Source organism: Hyperolius riggenbachi, chromosome 1 (assembly GCF_040937935.1).
Source record: "Hyperolius riggenbachi isolate aHypRig1 chromosome 1, aHypRig1.pri, whole genome shotgun sequence".
Lineage (NCBI taxonomy): Eukaryota > Metazoa > Chordata > Amphibia > Anura > Hyperoliidae > Hyperolius > Hyperolius riggenbachi.
Genome location: NC_090646.1, coordinates 660085597 through 660105142, shown reverse-complemented (window position 1 = coordinate 660105142; position 19546 = coordinate 660085597). Strand labels below are relative to the sequence as shown.

At 45.5% G+C, this 19546-nt stretch overlaps 1 protein-coding gene across 3 annotated transcripts in view; it reads right to left on the bottom strand.

Moving 5' to 3' along the window:
- ARK2N (arkadia (RNF111) N-terminal like PKA signaling regulator 2N) overlaps positions 1 to 19546 on the bottom strand; it is a 144493-nt gene that overhangs the window by 67672 nt on the left and 57275 nt on the right. Inside the window, exons 4-5 of one of the 3 annotated variants that reach the window (XM_068252240.1) lie at positions 18559 to 18715; positions 17565 to 18486 (exon numbers count right to left, since the gene is read on the bottom strand). The exons of the other annotated variants lie outside the window; for them this stretch is intronic. Of the exons in view, the coding sequence (XP_068108341.1) occupies positions 17646 to 18486; positions 18559 to 18715 (998 nt within the window). The 3' untranslated portion in view covers positions 17565 to 17645. Of the gene's footprint in view, positions 1 to 17564; positions 18487 to 18558; positions 18716 to 19546 lie in introns of those variants that run through there. 3 annotated transcript variants of the gene reach the window in all.

The following is a 19546-nucleotide window of genomic DNA, read 5'->3' as shown; positions in this document are numbered from 1 at the left end:
CAGATTTGGCCCGCCGCCAAATCGCTCCCGCACGCCGCATATGTGGAAACAGCCCCGGCCACTTCAGTGTAACAAGCGAATCCGCATCTCGTCGCCGCATGCGGATTCGCTATGGTGGAAACGAGCCCTGAGTGATGCGAGAGGCAGCAGGTATCAAGGCACGTAATCGGACTTCTATGGTGCAGAGCAATGTTCAGCATAGTCTAAGATGAATAGAGCAGAGTATCACAGGGGGACCGACACTTGCATGCTCTCTGGACACAGACCAAAATACGATCGCTTTTCCTGAAGATACAGTTATCCCCTCATCAAATAAGCATGAATCTCTACTGTGACTGAGCAAGGAAGTCTTACTAGTCTGAACATGCTGTTTTTCCTGTTATTTAATATTATTCTTGGCTGCACGGCGGCGTAGTGGTTAGCACGCTTGCCTTGCAGCGCTGGGTCCCCAGTTAGAATCCCAGCCAGGGCACTAGCTGCATGGAGTTTGTTTGTTCACCCAGTGTCTGTGTGGGTTTCCACCAGGCATTCTAGTTTCCTCCCATATTCAAAAAACAAACAGATAAGTTAATTGGCTTCCCCTAAATTGGCCCTAAACTATGATACATACAATACAAGATAAAGAGATATGACTATGGCAGGGATTAGATTGTGAGCCCCTTTGTGGGATAGTTAGTGACATGATAATATACTCTGTACAGCGCTGCGGAAGATGTCGGCGCTATGTAAATACTAAATAATATTCTTGCCCAATCTTCAGGTGGGAAAATTGCAAATAAGGCTGTCTGTTCTACTGCCTGAGCTCAGTTCCTCTAACCAAATACTCCCCCCGCAGATAACTGTCACTGTCAAAAGCAACTGTAGTGAAAATAACTTCATAAAATTACAATATATTTATTTATAAATTATTTAGCCAGTGTTTGCCGATTGTAAAATCTTTCCTCTTCCTGATTTACATTCTAAAATGTAATGCTGGGTACACACGATACGTTTTTTCGCTCAAAAGATGGATCCGATAGATAATTCCCGACATGTCCGATATTCCTTCTGATCGATTCTGCACTCGATTTCTCATAGAAGTGAATGGTAAAAGATAAGAAAAACGAGCGGAAGATCAGAGAATCGACTGCAGAAGAGACGATCGGGTGAAGAATCGAGCGGAAAATCTTATTGTTTGTACCCAGCATATCACAGGTGATCACATATCTAATCCTGACAGGTGATCTCTTAGGAATGTTTGTTTACTGATGTTTCAATGTAAGCAGAAATATTACCTGGTCTCCCAGAATGCTCTGGGAAGAGAATTTTGCATAGCTAAACAGCCTATGCTAAGCATCACTGGAAGGGCGGGACTACATACCAATCAATATACAGCAATATACTATAGGATGTGTTTCTGATGCTAAAACTAGGAAAATTACCATAAAATTGGGTATCCTGTATAATTAACTGCAGTCTACTAAATGTTTCTACAGTGCCTATTGATTTTCAAAAGTGCCTTTCACAGTAAGTTCCTCCATGTATTACAAGAGAGCTTCCTGTACCAGGGATCCTCTAAGCAGCACAGTGACTTAGTAGTTATCACTCTTTCTTTGCAGTATTAAAAGTTTAAATCCTGGCAGGATTATGTGCAGCATGGAGTTTGCATGTTCTCCCCATTAGTGTGTAGATTATGTGCAGCATGGAGTTGGTATGTTCTCCCCAGTAGTGTGTAGATTATGTGCAGCATGGAGTTGGTATGTTCTCCCCAGTAGTGTGTAGATTACTGTATGTGCAGCATGGAGTTGGTATGTTCTCCCCAGTAGTGTGTAGATTATGTGCAGCATGGAGTTGGTATGTTCTCCCCAGTAGTGTGTAGATTACTGTATGTGCAGCATGGAGTTGGTATGTTCTCCCCAGTAGTGTGTAGATTATGTACAGCATGGAGTTGGTATGTTCTCCCGAGTAGTGGGTAGATTATGTACAGCATGGAGTTGGTATGTTCTCCCCAGTAGTGTGTAGATTACTGTATGTGCAGCATGGAGTTGGTATGTTCTCCCCAGTAGTGTGTAGATTATGTGCAGCATGGAGTTGGTATGTTCTCCCCAGTAGGGTGTAGCTTATGTACAGCATGGAGTTGGTATGTTCTCCCCAGTAGTGTGTCAGATTATGTACAGCATGGAGTTGGTATGTTCTCCCCAGTAGAGTGTAGATTACTGTATGTGCAGCATGGAGTTGGTATGTTCTCCCCAGTAGTGTGTAGATTACTGTATGTGCAGCATGGAGTTAGTATGTTCTCCCCAGTAGTGTGTAGATTATGTACAGCATGGAGTTGGTATGTTCTCCCCAGTAGTGTGTAGATTACTGTATGTGCAGCATGGAGTTGGTATGTTCTCCCCAGTAGTGTGTAGATTACTGTATGTGCAGCATGGAGTTGGTATGTTCTCCCTAGCAGTGTGTAGATTATGTGCAGCATGGAGTTGGTATGTTCTCCCCAGTAGTGTGTAGATTATGTGCAGCATGGAGTTGGTATGTTCTCCCCAGTAGTGTGTAGATTACTGTATGTGCAGCATGGAGTTGGTATGTTCTCCCCAGTAGTGTGTAGATTATGTGCAGCATGGAGTTGGTATGTTCTCCCCAGTAGTGTGTAGATTATGTACAGCATGGAGTTGGTATGTTCTCCCCAGTAGTGTGTAGATTACTGTATGTGCAGCATGGAGTTGGTATGTTCTCCCCAGTAGTGTGTAGATTACTGTATGTACAGCATGGAGTTGGTATGTTCTCCCCAGTAGTGTGTAGATTACTGTATGTGCAGCATGGAGTTGGTATGTTCTCCCCAGTAGTGTGTAGATTACTGTATGTGCAGCATGGAGTTGATATGTTCTCCCCAGCAGTGTGTAGATTACTGTATGTACAGCATGGAGTTGGTATGTTCTCCCCAGTAGAGTGTAGATTACTGTATGTGCAGCATGGAGTTGGTATGTTCTCCCCAGTAGTGTGTAGATTATGTGCAGCATGGAGTTGGTATGTTCTCCCCAGTAGTGTGTAGATTACTGTATGTGCAGCATGGAGTTGGTATGTTCTTCCCAGTAGTGTGTAGATTACTGTATGTGCAGCATGGAGTTGGTATGTTCTCCCCAGTAGTGTGTAGATTACTGTATGTGCAGCATGGAGTTGGTATGTTCTCCCTAGCAGTGTGTAGATTATGTGCAGCATGGAGTTGGTATGTTCTCCCCAGTAGTGTGTAGATTACTGTATGTACAGCATGGAGTTGGTATGTTCTCCCCAGCAGTGTGTAGATTACTGTATGTGCAGCATGGAGTTGGTATGTTCTCCCCAGCAGTGTGTAGATTATGTGCAGCATGGAGTTGGTATGTTCTCCCCAGTAGTGTGTAGATTACTGTATGTACAGCATGGAGTTGGTATGTTCTCCCCAGTAGTGTAGATTACTGTATGTGCAGCATGGAGTTGGTATGTTTTCCCCAGTAGTGTGTGGATTACTGTATGTACAGCATGGAGTTGGTATGTTCTCCCCAGTAGAGTGTAGATTACTGTATGTGCAGCATGGAGTTGGTATGTTCTCCCCAGTAGTGTGTAGATTATGTACAGCATGGAGTTGGTATGTTCTCCCCAGTAGAGTGTAGATTACTGTATGTGCAGCATGGAGTTGGTATGTTCTCCCCAGTAGTGTGTAGATTATGTACAGCATGGAGTTGGTATGTTCTCCCCAGTAGTGTGTAGATTATGTACAGCATGGAGTTGATATGTTCTCCCCAGTAGTGTGTAGATTACTGTATGTGCAGCATGGAGTTGGTATGTTCTCCCCAGTAGTGTGTAGATTATGTACAGCATGGAGTTGGTATGTTCTCCCCAGTAGTGTGTAGATTATGTACATCATGGAGTTGGTATGTTCTCCCCAGTAGTGTGTAATTACTGTATGTGCAGCATGGAGTTGGTATGTTCTCCCCAGTAGTGTGTAGGTTACCCTTAGTGTTCTCATCAACATACCAGTACCTTAAAGGAAACCCGAGGGATATGGACGATGCCATATTTATTGCCTTGCAAACAATGCCAGTTGCCTGGCAGCCCTGTTTATCACCTGGCATAAGTAATGGCTGAGTCAAAACCCTGGAACAAGCATATGGGATAATCTAGTAAAACCTGAGTCAGCTGAGCCTGAGTACCTGATCTGCTGCATGCTTGTTCAGGGTCTGTGGCTAAAAGCATTAGAGGCAAAGGATCAGGAGGACAGCCAGGCAACTGGTATTGTTTAAAAAATAATGAAATATGGCAGCCTCCATATCTCTCTCTCCTCGGGTTCCCTTTAACTGGCATCATCTGACCCACATCTGTCTCTAGGCCAGTGATCTGCAAACTTGGCTCTCCAGCTGTTAAGGAACTACAAGTCCCACAATGCATTCCAGGAGTCTGACAACCACAGTCATGATTCATAAAAGCAAATGCATTGTGGGACTTCTGTAACAGCTGGAGGGCCAAGTTTGCAGATCACTGCCCTAGACCATACTAGTGAAATAATATATTAAGCCATCCTGAGTGTAATACATCAGCACTATATGCATCCATACATTAATGAGAATACCCCACACATATCACAAAGCCGTATACCCGTTGCGGTGAGTGAACAACACTGGTAAAATAGTCGCAGAGATAAGAACAGAAGTCAAATGGTGGGATAACAAAATAGTTTCAGCTCGGTGCACACAGACTTTTTTTCTCCTGTGCGTTGCACTGCAATTATGTTTTCCAACTCAGATTTTTCGTTTTGGAAATAAGTTTTTTCTGCGAATTTAAAAACTGTGGCAAAAAATGGATATATTAGACAAGGACACAGCAAGAAAGTAAATGCATGCAGTCCGCATTTTTACCGCGAAGCAGACAGAAAAACGTGAACAAACGAAGAACGATTGTGGAATTTTCCGAGGTCCATAAAAAGTTATTGTAAGTGCGTCCGTCTGCGTACCACGTTATCAGCAAATCACCTGCAACTACCCCGAGTGTGCGCCAGCTGGAACCCCAACTAAGTGCAATACTATTGGTGACTTCATTCATCCATCTACCATTTAGGCTACATACCCAGTGATGCATAACAGCTCGCCGAGTTGCTGTGCACCATCTGTGTGATGTTTACAGTGCGTCGGGTGCGGTATAATGGCGTGCGGCAGCCCAACACACTGCAAGCCATGCGTTACCACAAAGCTTGCGCATTAAAGAGAACCCAAGGTGGGTTTGAAGAATATTATCTGCATACAGAGGTTGGATCTGCCTATACAGCCCAGCCTCTGTTGCTATCCCAAACCCCCCTAAGGTCCCCCTGCACTCTGCAATCCCTCATAAATCACAGCCATGCTGCTGACAAACAGCTTGTCAGAGCTGGCTGTGTTTATCTCTATAGTGTCAGTCTGCTGCTCTCCCCGCCTCCTTCAGAACTCCAGTCCCCGCCTGCATCCCTTCCCTCCCTGCTGATTGGAGGGAAGGGACGGGGCAGGGACCAGAGCTATGCAGGAGGCGGGAGAGCAGCTGAGACTGACACTACAGATGTAAACACAGCCTCACAGCATGGATGTGATTTATGAGGGATTGCAGAGTGCAGGGGGACCTTAGTGGGGTTTGGGATAGCAACAGAGGCTGGGCTGTATAGGCAGATCCAGCCTCTGTATGCAGATAACATTCTTTAAACACACCTCGGGTTCTCTTTAAGGTCTCTTTCACAATGGGACGTTGAATTTGATACGACGTTAAAGTCGCACAACGTGCCCCTAACGCAGCGCATGTAGGTTATGAAATTGGACGTTATTTTGCACTGCGTTGTGTCTCTTGGTGTGCCGTTTTCGCCGCATACTGATGGAATGAAAATGGCGCATGCGTTATTTAAAAAAAAATAAATTACTGAGCATGTGCAACACACATAACGCAGCAAATGTATTGCTAAACGCACAGCATGCAGTACTTTCTAAATATTTCTACACACAACGCAACGTGTGCACTGTGAGTGTCTCACAGACTTAGTATTGCTGTGCGTTACTCTGCGTTATAATTTTTTTATAACGTGCGACTTTAACGTCCCACTGTGAAAGAGGCCTAACAGTAGCAGTGAAGCATACTTTTCAGTGACTGCATGCAATGCAAAACAAGGATAAGGAGCGGGGACAGCTGTCCTGTTGCTTTTGGGCCAATTCACACTGGGGAGCTATCTGATCGATTTCCGCAGAGTTTTGAATCATTGGCGATCGCCAACACTTTGAAAAGCGCTAGTGTAATGTATATAGTTTATGCAAGGATGAGAAACCTGGTGCATGCAATGTTTTCTGCAATTTTAGAGAAATTGCAGTTCAGGCTAGATTCAGAATGGGACGTTGCGTTTTGCAAACTTACAACGCAACGGTCCAAAAAAGTCGCAAAGCTGCGTTGCCTTCGCATACAGCAGATACAGTAGAAAATACAGGCAATGAAAAGTATGCTTCCAAGTCACTACTGAGCATGTGCAAAAAGTGTAACGCAGCTAATAACGTGTATAATGACACAGCATGCAGTACTTTCACTTAACGTGCAGAGTTGTACAACAACGCAACGTGTGCACTGTGAATGGGGCATTGATTTTTCACTGCAGTGCGTTATTCTGCGTTAAATGGTGTGTTATGTGCGACTTTAACGTCCCACTGTAAACTTAGCCTCAAATGTCAAAAAATTGTGAATCACGATAGCTGAAAAATCACATTTTTGTTCATTTATATAGCTAAGGAAAAAAAAAACGCTAGCGAATTTTCCTAGAGTTCTGCGATTCCCAGTGTTCCTGCTGTTACGAGGAACGCAATACCCGCTGTGAGCCTAGCCTTATTCGTACGTGTTTTTTTTAAGCACTTGCACCTTGAGTGCATTCATTGATTGATTGTTTTGGTACTTATCCGTTAGCCGGGCGCATCCTCTAGGTGGCGACAAAACTCCACCAGAGTTACATCTTTCCCTACTATCCATGGCGGCCTGGAGGGGGAATAGTAATTAGCGCCACCTGCCGGATGCGCTCGGCTAACGGATAAGTACCATTGTTTTTATTATTTAATTTGTCTTGTGTAGCTTAATGAATGATTACCTGAATGGAGTACTGTATTTATCAAAGCATTTCCTTTATTTATTGGTAGTGTAGTTATGTACTGAACATTGTATTGATTATATCATTGTAGCACTTTTCCATTTTGGTGTGGTTTAATGAATTGATTTTATTTGATGGCCATTTAGTCACGACACCGCATCCAATCAGCTTAGTACACCAATACACAGCTGTGTCTTATTTGTTTTTAATAGATATATTTTAATATTTTTATTCTATATTTAATTGTAATTACACTGTGTTAGGTCTTTATATATGTTTTTTTTTCTTTTTTTGATATGTTTTGTGCCCTATCCTACAGACAGTATTTCTTTATTCTTATGGACTTTATGATGCTTAGCCTTATGCTACATACACACTTGAGATAAAAGTCTTTGGAAAAGGCAAGATCACAGACCAATTTTACCCCCTTCCATGTAGTATGAGAGCCATACTCTACACCAGTGATGGCTAACCTTGGCACTCCAGCTGTGGTGGAACTACAAGCCCCATGAGGCATTGCAGTACTATGACAGCTCTAAGCATAACTCGGGGAGGCAGAGGCATGATGGGATTTGTAGTTTTGTCACAGCTGGAGTGCCAAGGTTAGCCATCACTGCTCTACACAGTCTATTCTATGGAGCTGATCTTCCCATCAGATAAAATCTTTGCAAGATGCTGCACACAAAAGATGCTGTAGACATTCAAAAGATCAGTATCTGCAAAAGATCTGTTCCTGCAAAAGATCTGTTCCTGCAAAATGCATTCATAGTCTGAGATCTGCAGATCATCATACACACCTAGTTTAACAGACATTCATCTGCAGATCAGATCCACCAGGATGGATTTTCAGATCTGCAGATGATTGTCTGATCTGCAGATGAATGTCTGTTAAACAAGATGTGTATGAGGATCTGCTGATATCAGACTATGAATGCATTTTACAGGAACGGATCTTTTGCAGATACTGATCTTTCAGGGCTCGTTTCCACTGTAGCGGTGCGGAATCGCCTGGATTCCACCGCTGAAGAAATTGCATGCGGCTGCGTTTCCCCATGCGGATTTCCCCGCGATTTCGCATGGCAAGGAGCCAGGCGAATTTAACCATGTCACTGCCTGTGTAAAGTTCCATTGCCTTTCATGCGAAATCACTTGAGAAATCGCGGGGAAATCCGCATGACAAAGCCGCATGCGATTTCCTTATTGAATGCATTAGCGGCGATTCGCCCGCATTCCTGCCGCACGCGAAATCTGACGACCCTGTCGTGCAGATTTTTCCCGCACCGAAAAACGCAGCTGCCGCACACGTGGAAACAGCCCCATCCACTAACATTGAGTATGCGAATCCGCATGCAGTGCCCGCATGCGGATTCGCTATAGTGGAAACAAGCCCTTAAAGGGAAGGTCCAAGCAAAATAAAAAAATGAGTTTCATTTACCTGGGGCTTCTACCAGCCCCATGCAGCCATCCTGTGCCCTCGTAGTCACTCACTGCTGCTCCAGTCCCCCGCTGGCAGCTTGCCGACCTCGGAGGTCGGCGGGACGCATTGCGTACATTTTTATGCATTCCCGCTAGTGCAGGAACGTCAACACATACATTTTTACGCGTTACTGGTTTAATGCGTACATTTTTACGCATTGAACCAATAACGCGTAAAAATGTATGTGTTAATGTTCCTGCACTAGCGGGAATGCATAAAAATGTACGCAATGCGTCCCGCCGACCTCCGAGGTTGGCATGCTGCCAGCGGGGGCCTGGAGCAGCAGTGAGCGACTACGAGGGCACAGGATGGCTGCATGAGGCTGGTAGAAGCCCCAGGTAAATGGAACTCATTTTTTTATTTTGCTTGGACATTCCCTTTAAATGTGTGCAGAAAATCTGATGAGGAGTTCAGCTCCATAGAATAGACTGTGAAGGCAGCACAAGTCTTTTGCTGATCAGGTCACCAGTCACACACAACACACCCGCTCAGGTGCAGTAATAAGAGAATGAAATCAGAATGAAACTCATTCGGATTTTATCCTAATTTTATCCGGAGCGCATCCCTGTGAGGAGTTTTGTTAAACAATTCCTGCCATTTTTAGGGAGATGTGGGTTGTTGTTTTTTTGCAAGCAATTTTGTATGCATTTTAAACTTGTGATTTTGTGTGTGTAGACAAACAGGAAGAGCACTCTGACCCAGAATGGAATGTTTTTTTTAATAGCAAATTTGTTTGAAAAACGCTCACATATTTGCTGTTCAAAGCATTTTTAAAGGAAATCTTAAAGGGACACTTAAGTAAAAAAAAAAAAAAAACAGTTTTACTCACCCAGGGCTTCCAATAGCCCCCCTGCAGCTGTCCGGTGTCCTCGCCGTCTCCCTACGATCCTCCTGGCCCCGCCCGCAGCCACTTCCTGTTTCGGTGACAGGAGCTGACAGGCTGGGGACAGGAGTGATTCTTCGCGTTCCTGGCCACAATAGCGCCATCTATGCTGCTATAGCATATATCATATAAAATATAGCAGCATAGAGGGTGCTAATGTGTCTGGGAACGCAAAGAATCACTCGCGTCCCCAGCCTGTCAGCTCCTGTCACCGAAACAGGAAGTGGCTGCCGGTGGGGCCAGGAGGATCGGAGGGAGACGGCGAGGGCACCGGACAGCTGCAAAGGGCTATTGGAAGCCCTGGGTGAGTAAAACTCATTTTTTTTGTTTGACTTAAGTGTCCCTTTAAGTTAAATACTAAAAAGCAGTTTTACTTGCCTATGACTGTTTGAAGCTCCCTGCAGTCATCCTGTGCCCGCGCCATCCATCCGCGTCCCTCCAGTCAGAAGCAGTGACCGCCACAAAGCTGGTTAGCCACACGGACCTGATGACGCTCCTGTTGCTGGCAACAATCATGCACAGAACGCTCCAAGAAACAGGAGCACGATCAGAGTGCTTGCAGCTCAGCCACTGCTTGCTGGAGGGACGCAGAAGGATGGTGCAGACACAGGATGACTCCAGGGGTCTGCAAGAAGCCCCAGGTAAGAAGAACCTTTACAGCGATTTGAAATTTTTCCATAACCGTAAAGCGCATTCGCCCACAAAATGGTGCAGCAGGACCCGCGTTTGCCATTGGAGCAAAAACTCATCGCTTATGTGAGAACACTCACACTGGATTTCATTACACAAGCACTTTAAAGCCTGAAACCCACTACAAATTGCTATTGCAAACCGTAGCGTTTTCTGGCGAATTTGGTAGGGATTTAAAAAAGTGTAAGGTTTTTTCCAGCGATTGTATAGTGATTTGCGATCAGCGGTTTTATTTCTGATTAGTCCTTTCAGTTAATTTTAATTTTTTTTTACAATGTGCAGTAATTTAAAAACGCTAGGAGATCACTCTGTATAGACATTCATGAGCGATTACGGGCATGACCCAGACATGCTTGGCGAATAAACTATTCTGATTCTGATTACGCCAGTGTATATATACTTTACATTGCAGAAACGTAAACGCCACCAAAATGCTGCATGTCCTGCGATAGCGATTTTGCTAATCGCAATCGCTCCAGTGGTATTTGGCTCATCCATTAACCATAGCTGAGCGTTTTTTAATCGCTCCCTAAACGCTCAAAAAAAATTCTCTCTAGTGAGTTCCAGCCCTTACTGCGATTTTAGAACCGCTAGCGATAAAAATAAACAAAAACTCAAAATGCTCATAGTGTGAATCAGCCCTTAATGACATGAATTATTCAATGTTCTCTGTAGAGTGCCATGTGTCATGTAACATTTATACACCCCCCCCCCCCCCCCCAAATATTCCTGTGAATTGTTACCCGATTAATTTCTCCTAAAATCTATTCAAACCATAAAAACATTTACTTTCATTGCAGAGAGCAGCGGTCTGCTGGCCACAGAAGCTTTCTGCCGGGTCTCTGCACTCCACTCCCCCACCCTCCTGCTCGTCAGTCGTTGCCACAGCGATCTGACGATTCAGCAGAGGAGGGATGGGGCGGAGTATAGAAACCAAGCATCCCCATCCCTCTGCTGAAGTGGCTCGTCAGTCGTTGCCACAGCGATCTGACGATTCAGCAGACGCTGAGGGGGAGCAGAGTGTACAGACCCAGCAGAAAGCTTCTCCTAAGCTTACATTTGAAATGGTCAAATAATGATCGCAGCGCTAGCTGGGTGAACAAATTAAATTAAATATGTGGCTGCAGAGAGAATAAGGGCTGGTGTTCCTGGGCCCATACAATTTTTTTTTTCCTTCCTTTTTTTTTTTCGATGGGGCCCAGGAACACCAGCCCTTACATTTGAAATGGCCATGGCCAAATTTCGTTGCAGGATCAACACGCTGAAGGCAAACTCCTGAGTGGCATGAATGCTATTCCCCCTATTATCAGCAGCCAAAATACCTCATTTTTTTTATTCTAATTTGAGCTTTGGCCATCACCGGCGCCCAAATTAGTCACAGAGTACATCTATAGCCATAATTCGAATACTGCGCCCAAATAACAGGCACAGCACTGCACCAAAATTAGCAGATTCCTCTCCTAAGGCCAGCAGTGATTACATTTACCGATTAGCACAGCAGTATAAATTTGTAATGCTCTCTGCATTGAAAGTAAATATTTTTACAAACAGAATTTTTTTAACCACCTTAGCGGTAATGACAAGCTCAGCTCGTCCATTACCGCTGCAGTGTATATCTCCGGCCCCTGCTAGCTGCGTGTGGGGTTTGATCGATGCCGCTCCGCGGAGATTCGTAAGGGAGCGCCCCCCCCTGCCCAGACCCCTTGCACAGCCTGGCCAATCAGTGCCAGGCTGCGCTATGGGGCTGGATCGGACACCCCCCGACGCCATGTCGATGACGTCATCCCGATCATCGCCATGGCGACGAGGGTAGCCAAGCAGAAAATCCCATTTACAACAGGATTTTATGCTTGCTATAAAAGCCGGCGGCGATCGGACTAGATGGGCAGATGCGCCCTCTAGTGGTGAATCATGTAGCTAACTGAAAGTTAGCTGAAGTGATTCAAAGAAAAAAAAAACAAAAAAACTATTAACTACTAACTTTTAACAGAACGCCAGGATGGTTAAATGAATTTTTATGTACCCAAGAGTAGATACTTTAAGAGAAGCCATGCAAGAGACATATGGAGGATGACATTTCCTTTTAAACAATGCACATTGCCTGGCAGTCCGGCTGATCCTCTGCCACTAATACATTTAGCCACAGACCCTGAACAAGCATGCAGATCAGGTGCTCTGACTGAAGAGTGACTGGATTAGCCACATGCTTGTTTCAGGTGTGTGATTCAGACATTACCGATGGCTGTAGGATCAGCAGGACTACCAGGCAACTGGTATTGTTTAGAAAGGTCCTCCATACGTCTCTCCCCTTACATTCCTTTTAAAGGGCGAAAGTCAACTTATGAAATAACCGATTGTATCTATCTTCCTTCTCCTAAACATGACTTAAGATATTCCACAGTTTCATTTTATATTTATATCTACTTCTTAAGTTTTAACTGTTTTATTGTTTTTGCTCAATGGCACATTCATTGAAGTATGCCAGAGCTAAAATCTATGAACTATTGACTCTTTTTATCCCTTTCCTGCTCTCAAAAGCCATTTTCTGCTAGGAAAGTGTTTTATAGTTGAAATTTCTTATTAGTGAGGGTCACACTGTAGTCACTTCCTGTCTGAGTCAGGACTGAGTCAGCCACTTACATACCTGATATTTAAATGAGTTATCAGAAATGTATATGGAAAATAAGTGCTACTTATCTGGGGCTTCGAACAGCCCCAAGCTCGTCAGCCGTTCGACCACCACTGCCTCCCGGTCCCCGGCGATGACGTCAGGCCGAAGTACTGCGCCTGCACGAGCAGCGCTGTCAATCACCGCCACTTGGTTCGGAGCGTCCCGCGCAGACGCAGGAGTTCTGCGCAGTACGCTCCAAACCACGTGGCGGTGATTGACAGTGCCCCTCGTGCAGGCGCAGTACAGGCTGACCTCCAGGTCAGCTTGACATCATCGTCGGGGGACCGGGAGGCAGTGGAGGCGAACAGCTGACGGTGGAGCTGCAGTGAGGGACATGCTGGGAGCTTGGGGCTGGGCGAAGGCCCAGGTAAGTAGCACTTATTTACCATATAAATGCCTGATAACTCCTTTAACTCTTTCAGGCAGAGAAAGAAAAGGAACATGGCCTAGTTATTTGTGTGCTTGGCACTGTACATACCCATGTCTACCTCGTCACTTCAGGTATCCTTTATAATTTAGTTTAGGAAGTTCACTCACACTTTTAAGACATTTCAGCTGGCTGGCTAGCTAGGTTTAGGCCTCTTTTCCACGAACTGTTTCTAGGCAGTGAAATGCCTCTCAAACTCTCACAACTGCTCACTGCTGCCTGGTAACTGCTCACTGCTGCCTGGCAACTGCTTGCTGAGCACACAGCTCAACAGTTCATGGAAAAGAGGCCTAAAGGTGCGTACACACATGCGACTATAGTCGTTTGAAACGATCGTTCCCCGATCGTTTCAAACGACGATCGTTTCAAAAAAAGCAGCCAACGACTATTAAGTCTAACGACGGACGAGCTAGATCGTTAAATACTAACGATCTAGCTCGTCGGATTTTTTCCAACGACGATCGTTTGCAAAAGTAGTAGATCGTTGGAAACGGTCGTTCGTACCAGGCTTGACATGCGCTATTTCTCCATGGAACTTTTCATTTTTTGCGCAAGCGCAATAGTTACTTTACGTGATGTAACGTTCGTTCTAACGATCAGATCGTTACACACCTTTTAAAACTAACTTTCTTAGGTCGTTCTTTCGGCAATTGAAAGTTCGTTCGTCGTTGACAACGCACGATCAGTGTCGCATGTGTGTACGTAGCTTAAGACGTACAAGGATGAGTTGTTAGGTTAGTAACCTTTCACCATTAGGGATGATGAATGAGATGCAAATAATTCCGAGTTGTTGCGGGATTATGTGGATTTTGTATGCAAATGTATGCTGCTTGGAAATGGACAAATCAAGCCCCACCAAGGTTTAAATTGATTGGTCTATTTTTAAGATACATAAGTTTGCATCCAGAATTTGCATAATTTCAGAATTATTTGCATCTCATCGATCATCCCTATTCACCATGACTCTGAGGAAGACCGATACCACCCAAGATCCTTCATAGGGATGGCCAAAAAATTAGCATACATTAATTCAGAATTATTTATGGTCAATGAGATGCAAATAATTTTGAGTTGATGCAGGGTTATGCACATTTTGTATGCAAATTTATGCAGCTTGCAAATGGACCAGTCAAATTTTACCTCAGCAGGATTTGATTGGTTCATTTTCAAGCTTTATAAATCTGCATACAAATGAATCAATACCATCTCATTCACGATTCCTATGGAGCATCTTAGGGGGTATAATATTCAGCCCTTCTCAGCTAAAAAGAGCCCCCTTGCTGTGGATTTTAGGCTTTTGATTGTGTATAACAATTAGAATTATTTGGGGGTTGTTACTGGCACCTGAGTCGCCCATAGACACAGACCCTCCACTTCCTGTCCCTTCTGTTGCACATGCGCATAGACTCACAGCACCTCTCGAGGCCCGACATCTGTTTTCGTTCATCCTAAAAAGGTCCCGATACAATACAGTGGTTGGCACAGCCGCAGTACGCACATGAGGGTACGCGTGCGCACTCCTGAAGGAAGAGATAGCTGGATGCACACCCTCTGGTGTCCACGCAGACATACTGTGCATGCGCGTAGTATGTCCAGGTTAGAGGGCACACATGCCGCTAAGTCTTCCGCGGAATACTGCGGTTGTGACAACTCTGCAGACCATTGCATTGTACTGGGACCGTTTTAGGACGAACGGAGACAGACGGCGGGCCACCGGGAGGTGCAGTAAGCCTATGCGCACCTCCACACACACACGCGGCGTCAATTGCAGTAGCGCCAAGGTATCCTTTAAAGGGAATATGAAGCAAGAGGCATATGGAGGCTGCTCTCTTCATTCTCTAAAGTTAGCCATACACCTAGCAATAATGGGCAGATTCAACCAAGAGCCAAATCTCTCTCTGATCGAATTTGATCATCTGACGGCTGCCCATACACCACAGACCGATTCCCGATCAATTTCATGCTGAAATATCTCGGGAATCGGCTGAGCCCGCCACATCGCCGCTTCTCCCACTAGTGTATAAATGTGTGTGTAATGTGTGCATATATACATTACCTGTCCTGTGTCGCGGTGCCCATCTGTCTTCTGAATCCGCCACCCTTCAATTAGCCCTATACACTCCGCTGGCATGGCACGTGGGTGACGTCACAGGTGCGCTGCGTGCTATGCGTGGGCCGTGTGTATATCGCTAATGAAAGAGCGGCAAAGATGGAAGACAGACGGGCACCGCAGCACAGAACAGGTAATGTATAAATACAAGCACGTTTATACACTGGGGGAACAGAGCTGGGGGTATCTTCGCTCATCCAGATATCGCTCTCCTTACCGACATGCACCCAATCGACCAGGACAGCTTGACATCTTGCTGCATGTCCAATCGATAAATGTGACCAATTTTGGCCCGAAATTGGCTGTAGCGGCGATTGGGCATGCTCTTGGCAGCACCGAATTTCATGCGATTCAATGATTTATTATCTAATCGGATGGTCCAACGGCTGCCAGGTTGACTGATGTATGGCTACCATAACAATGCCAATTGCCTGACTTCTGTACTGATGCTCTGCCCGTTATACTGCAAGTCACTGACCCAAAATAAGCAGAAGATCAGAGGCTGTGACACTTGTACAACGAACACAGCTAAAGCCAAAAGTTCAGCATGACAGCCAGGGAACTGGCATTGTTTATAAGGGACTGAAGAGGACAGCCTCCATATTCCTTTCGCTTTAAGTTCCCATTAATATTCTTTATGCTCCAGATCCTTGCATGTGTACTAAGAGGCCTAATAGATGCCCTCCCCCTCAGAGTCCATTCATGAATTCCGGTCAGCACCGACTGCTTTAGAGGCCTCTAATTAGGGATGATCATTAATATACAGAACCCAAACCCTTATACCCGCAGGCTAGACAGGGAAGGTGGAAGCTGCTGAGCACCATGCCCCTCACCATCTCTCCAATACTTCCTCCTTCTGGCTGTGAAGGAGAAGGTATCGGAGAGCTGGAATGTGACATGGAGCCCAGTGCCCACAAAAGCTGTGAGTTACAACATACCCCTCCTCCCGCCACGGCCTGCGTGCATAAAGGTCTAGATTCTGTTCTGAATTTGATAGCGCATCCTTACATCTATTAGCAATAATACAGGGGAACCAGACAAGGCAACCTTTCCAGATGCATATAAAAACAGCGCCGACAAAAATTGCGCGGAGCATGAAGCCGATAAACAGCTTCCTGAGGTCCTGAACAAGTCCCGGTGGCGTTAATTACTATTCGCCCTCCAGGCCGCCATGTATAGTGGGGAAAGACAGAATTAAACTTTTTAAAGGATACCCGAAGTGACGTGTGACATGATGAGATAGACGTGTATATACGGTGCCAAGCACACATAACTATGCTGTGTTCCTTTTTTTCTTTCTCTGCCTGAAAGAGTTAAATATCAGGTATGCAAGTGGCTGACTCAGTCCTGACTCAGACAGGAAGTGACTACAGTGTAACCCTCACTGACGTCTTTCGCCAGCACTCAAATTAGCATCTGAGCGCTGCTATAGCTGCAATTCACATTATGGGCTATGGTGCGCCCAAATTTTAGCGGCGCAAAATTGTTCTGCCTCAACCTTTGCAGCTCAGCCTCACACTCTGAGGATGGGGGACCAAAATTCCACACAATACACCATGTATTCAATAGTGTCAGCTTCAGGCTGAATCAACTCAAAGTGTACACGACATGGGTGTTGTGTTTAGACTTACCTGGGGCTTCCTCCAGCCCCATTAGGTTCGTGGGGTCCCTCGCCGCCCTCTCCGGCTGCTCAGTTCTCTAGGAAATCCCCTTGGTAATCCCGCCAGTCTTGCGCCTCTGCGTATGTGCGGTTCAGCTGCGCTTGCACCCCCATCGTGCTTCCGTGCCTGTACTGTGCGGGAGCGCGCACGGCCGAGCCATGCATGCGCAGAAGAGCGTAGTTGAACGGATTACCAGGGGTGGATTTTCTAGAGAATGGAGCAGCCGGAGAGGACGTTAAGGTACCCCACAAACCTAATGGGGCTGGAGGAAGCCCCGGGTAAGTATAAATAACCCCACAACGCCCATCTCAGGTACACTTTAAATGCAAACTTATGCATCTTGGAAATAAACCCATTAAATGCAGCAGCTGATCATGATGGGTCAATTTCCCAAGCTCTATAAAAATTAGCATTTTTTAAAACTTTTATTTTAAATTTAAAATTCTTAACATCTCCCTGGCCATTCCTAGATATCCCCTCTAGCCCAAAGAGGTCCTAATTCAATTTCTGTAGTCAGACAGGGAAAAAATAAATACAAACTCATTTATTTGCTCTTAAAGTTTAATCAAACAAACAAATTCAAAACAAGAAAAAAAGCTTAAATAAAGACATTTTAAATAAATGTATACTGCATGGAAATCAATAGCTGGAGTCGGTAGAGGGGGTGCCGGGATTGCGCCATAGTGGCAGGCAGGAACTGGAGACGTCTGTACACTGCTCAGGGGTCCATCCTGAGCAGCACGGAGAGTCGTCTGGCTCTTCCCCTGGCGGTGGCAATGGGGGAAACTCCTCGAGGGGTAATATACCAGCAGCTGAAAGGGCTTGTGCATAAGTCACGGGTTTAGGGGGCTCCGGCTGTACAAGAGGAGAATAAATTGCATTGTTTATGACCTGTAGAATCTCCAGTTTAACACGGGGAATACTTTCGGGGGGCACCAACTGCATGTCCCCGTTTAGCGACAGTAGGAAACCCATGATATTGGATGTGACCGCGTTTTCCTCCTCTCTGGCCTCCAGTATCCTCCGCAGCTCCTCAATTAAGTTATCAAGCTCTTGTTTCCGATGACAGTTTTGTGCTGTTTGAGGCGCTGGGAGAGGGGTTCTTGTTCTTGAGATGGAGGTATCGTCTGAAGCCCCTTGCGCAGTAGCCCCTACTGGGAGGACCTCTTGGACGATACCCACGCTGTTGGGCTCCTCCCCAGCTACTGCCATGCCGTTGGGCTCCTCCCTAGCAACTGCCATGCCGTTGGGTAGCTCCTCCTCAGCAACTGCCATGCCGTTGAGTGGCTCCTCCTCAGCAACTGCCATGCCGTTGAGTGGCTCCTCCTCAGCAACTGCCATGCCGTTGAGTGGCTCCTCAGCAACTGCCATGCCGTTGAGTGGCTCCTCCTCAGCAACTGCCATGCCGTTGAGTGGCTCCTCCTCTTCCACAGACAGAGTGGTGCTCTCCACGCTCTCCTCTTCTTCAGAACCGCTTGTTCTACAAAAGAGGGACAGTATTACCAGAGGAAGATGCACACGTGTTTATAAACAGTTTAGTGAATGTACTTACTGCTCCATCTCCAACGCCGGCCTCAGGAACTCCAGCTGATGGAAGGAAGGACGGGCCTTCTTCTCTTTGGATTTGGATCCACTTTTTTGCAGGATCTGCAGGTGATCCTTTTTAAACCCATCTCGGAGCGACTTCCATAGGCTCTGTATAACCTGAACTGTTATCAGAAAAACAAAATATCAGAAATTGTCTCTCCAGCAAAGTCAACAGTAATATTAAGGTAGCCATACAGCCAGGGCTATGGAGTCTGAGTCGAAATCGAGGAGTCTGAGCTATTTTGGGTACCTGGAGTCGGTGGTTTCATAAACTGAGGAGTCAGTCGGATTAATTTTGTACCGACTCCACAGCCCTGCATACATGTAGCGATATGGATTCAATCAGGATTTAAAAAGTGCCTGAAATGGTTAAGAATGTTATTTTTACTCTCCCCCAGAGCCTCATTACACAACTAATCTGAGGGGAAGCAGTGGCATACGCTACAGGTAGACATTCCAGAGCAGGATGATGGCTGGCATATAAACAAGAGTGACAGGAGACTAAAAACATCTACAAAACTAACATTTTAGGAAGAATCTTCCCGACTTGAAAACACATGTAAACAGTGTCATCTCTGGCCAAAAGCCATACTATGCAACCATCTTCTCTACTCAACACATACATGTAGCGCATCAATTATTAGAAACTCTCAGATCAAAAAAAAATTAAAGGGGAACTGAAGAGAGGTATATGGAGGCTGCCATGTTTATTTCCTTTTAAGCAATACCAGTTGCCTGGCAGCCCTGCTGATCCTCTGCCTTTAATACTATTAGCCATAGCCCCTGAACAAGCATGCAGCAGATCAGGCGTTTCAGGCTTTAAAGTCAGATCTGACAAGACTAGCTGCATGCTTGTTTCTGGTGTTATTCAGATACTACTGCAGAGAAATAGACCAGCAGGGCTGCCAGGCAACTGGTATTGAAATAAAGGAAATAAATATGGCAGCCTCCGT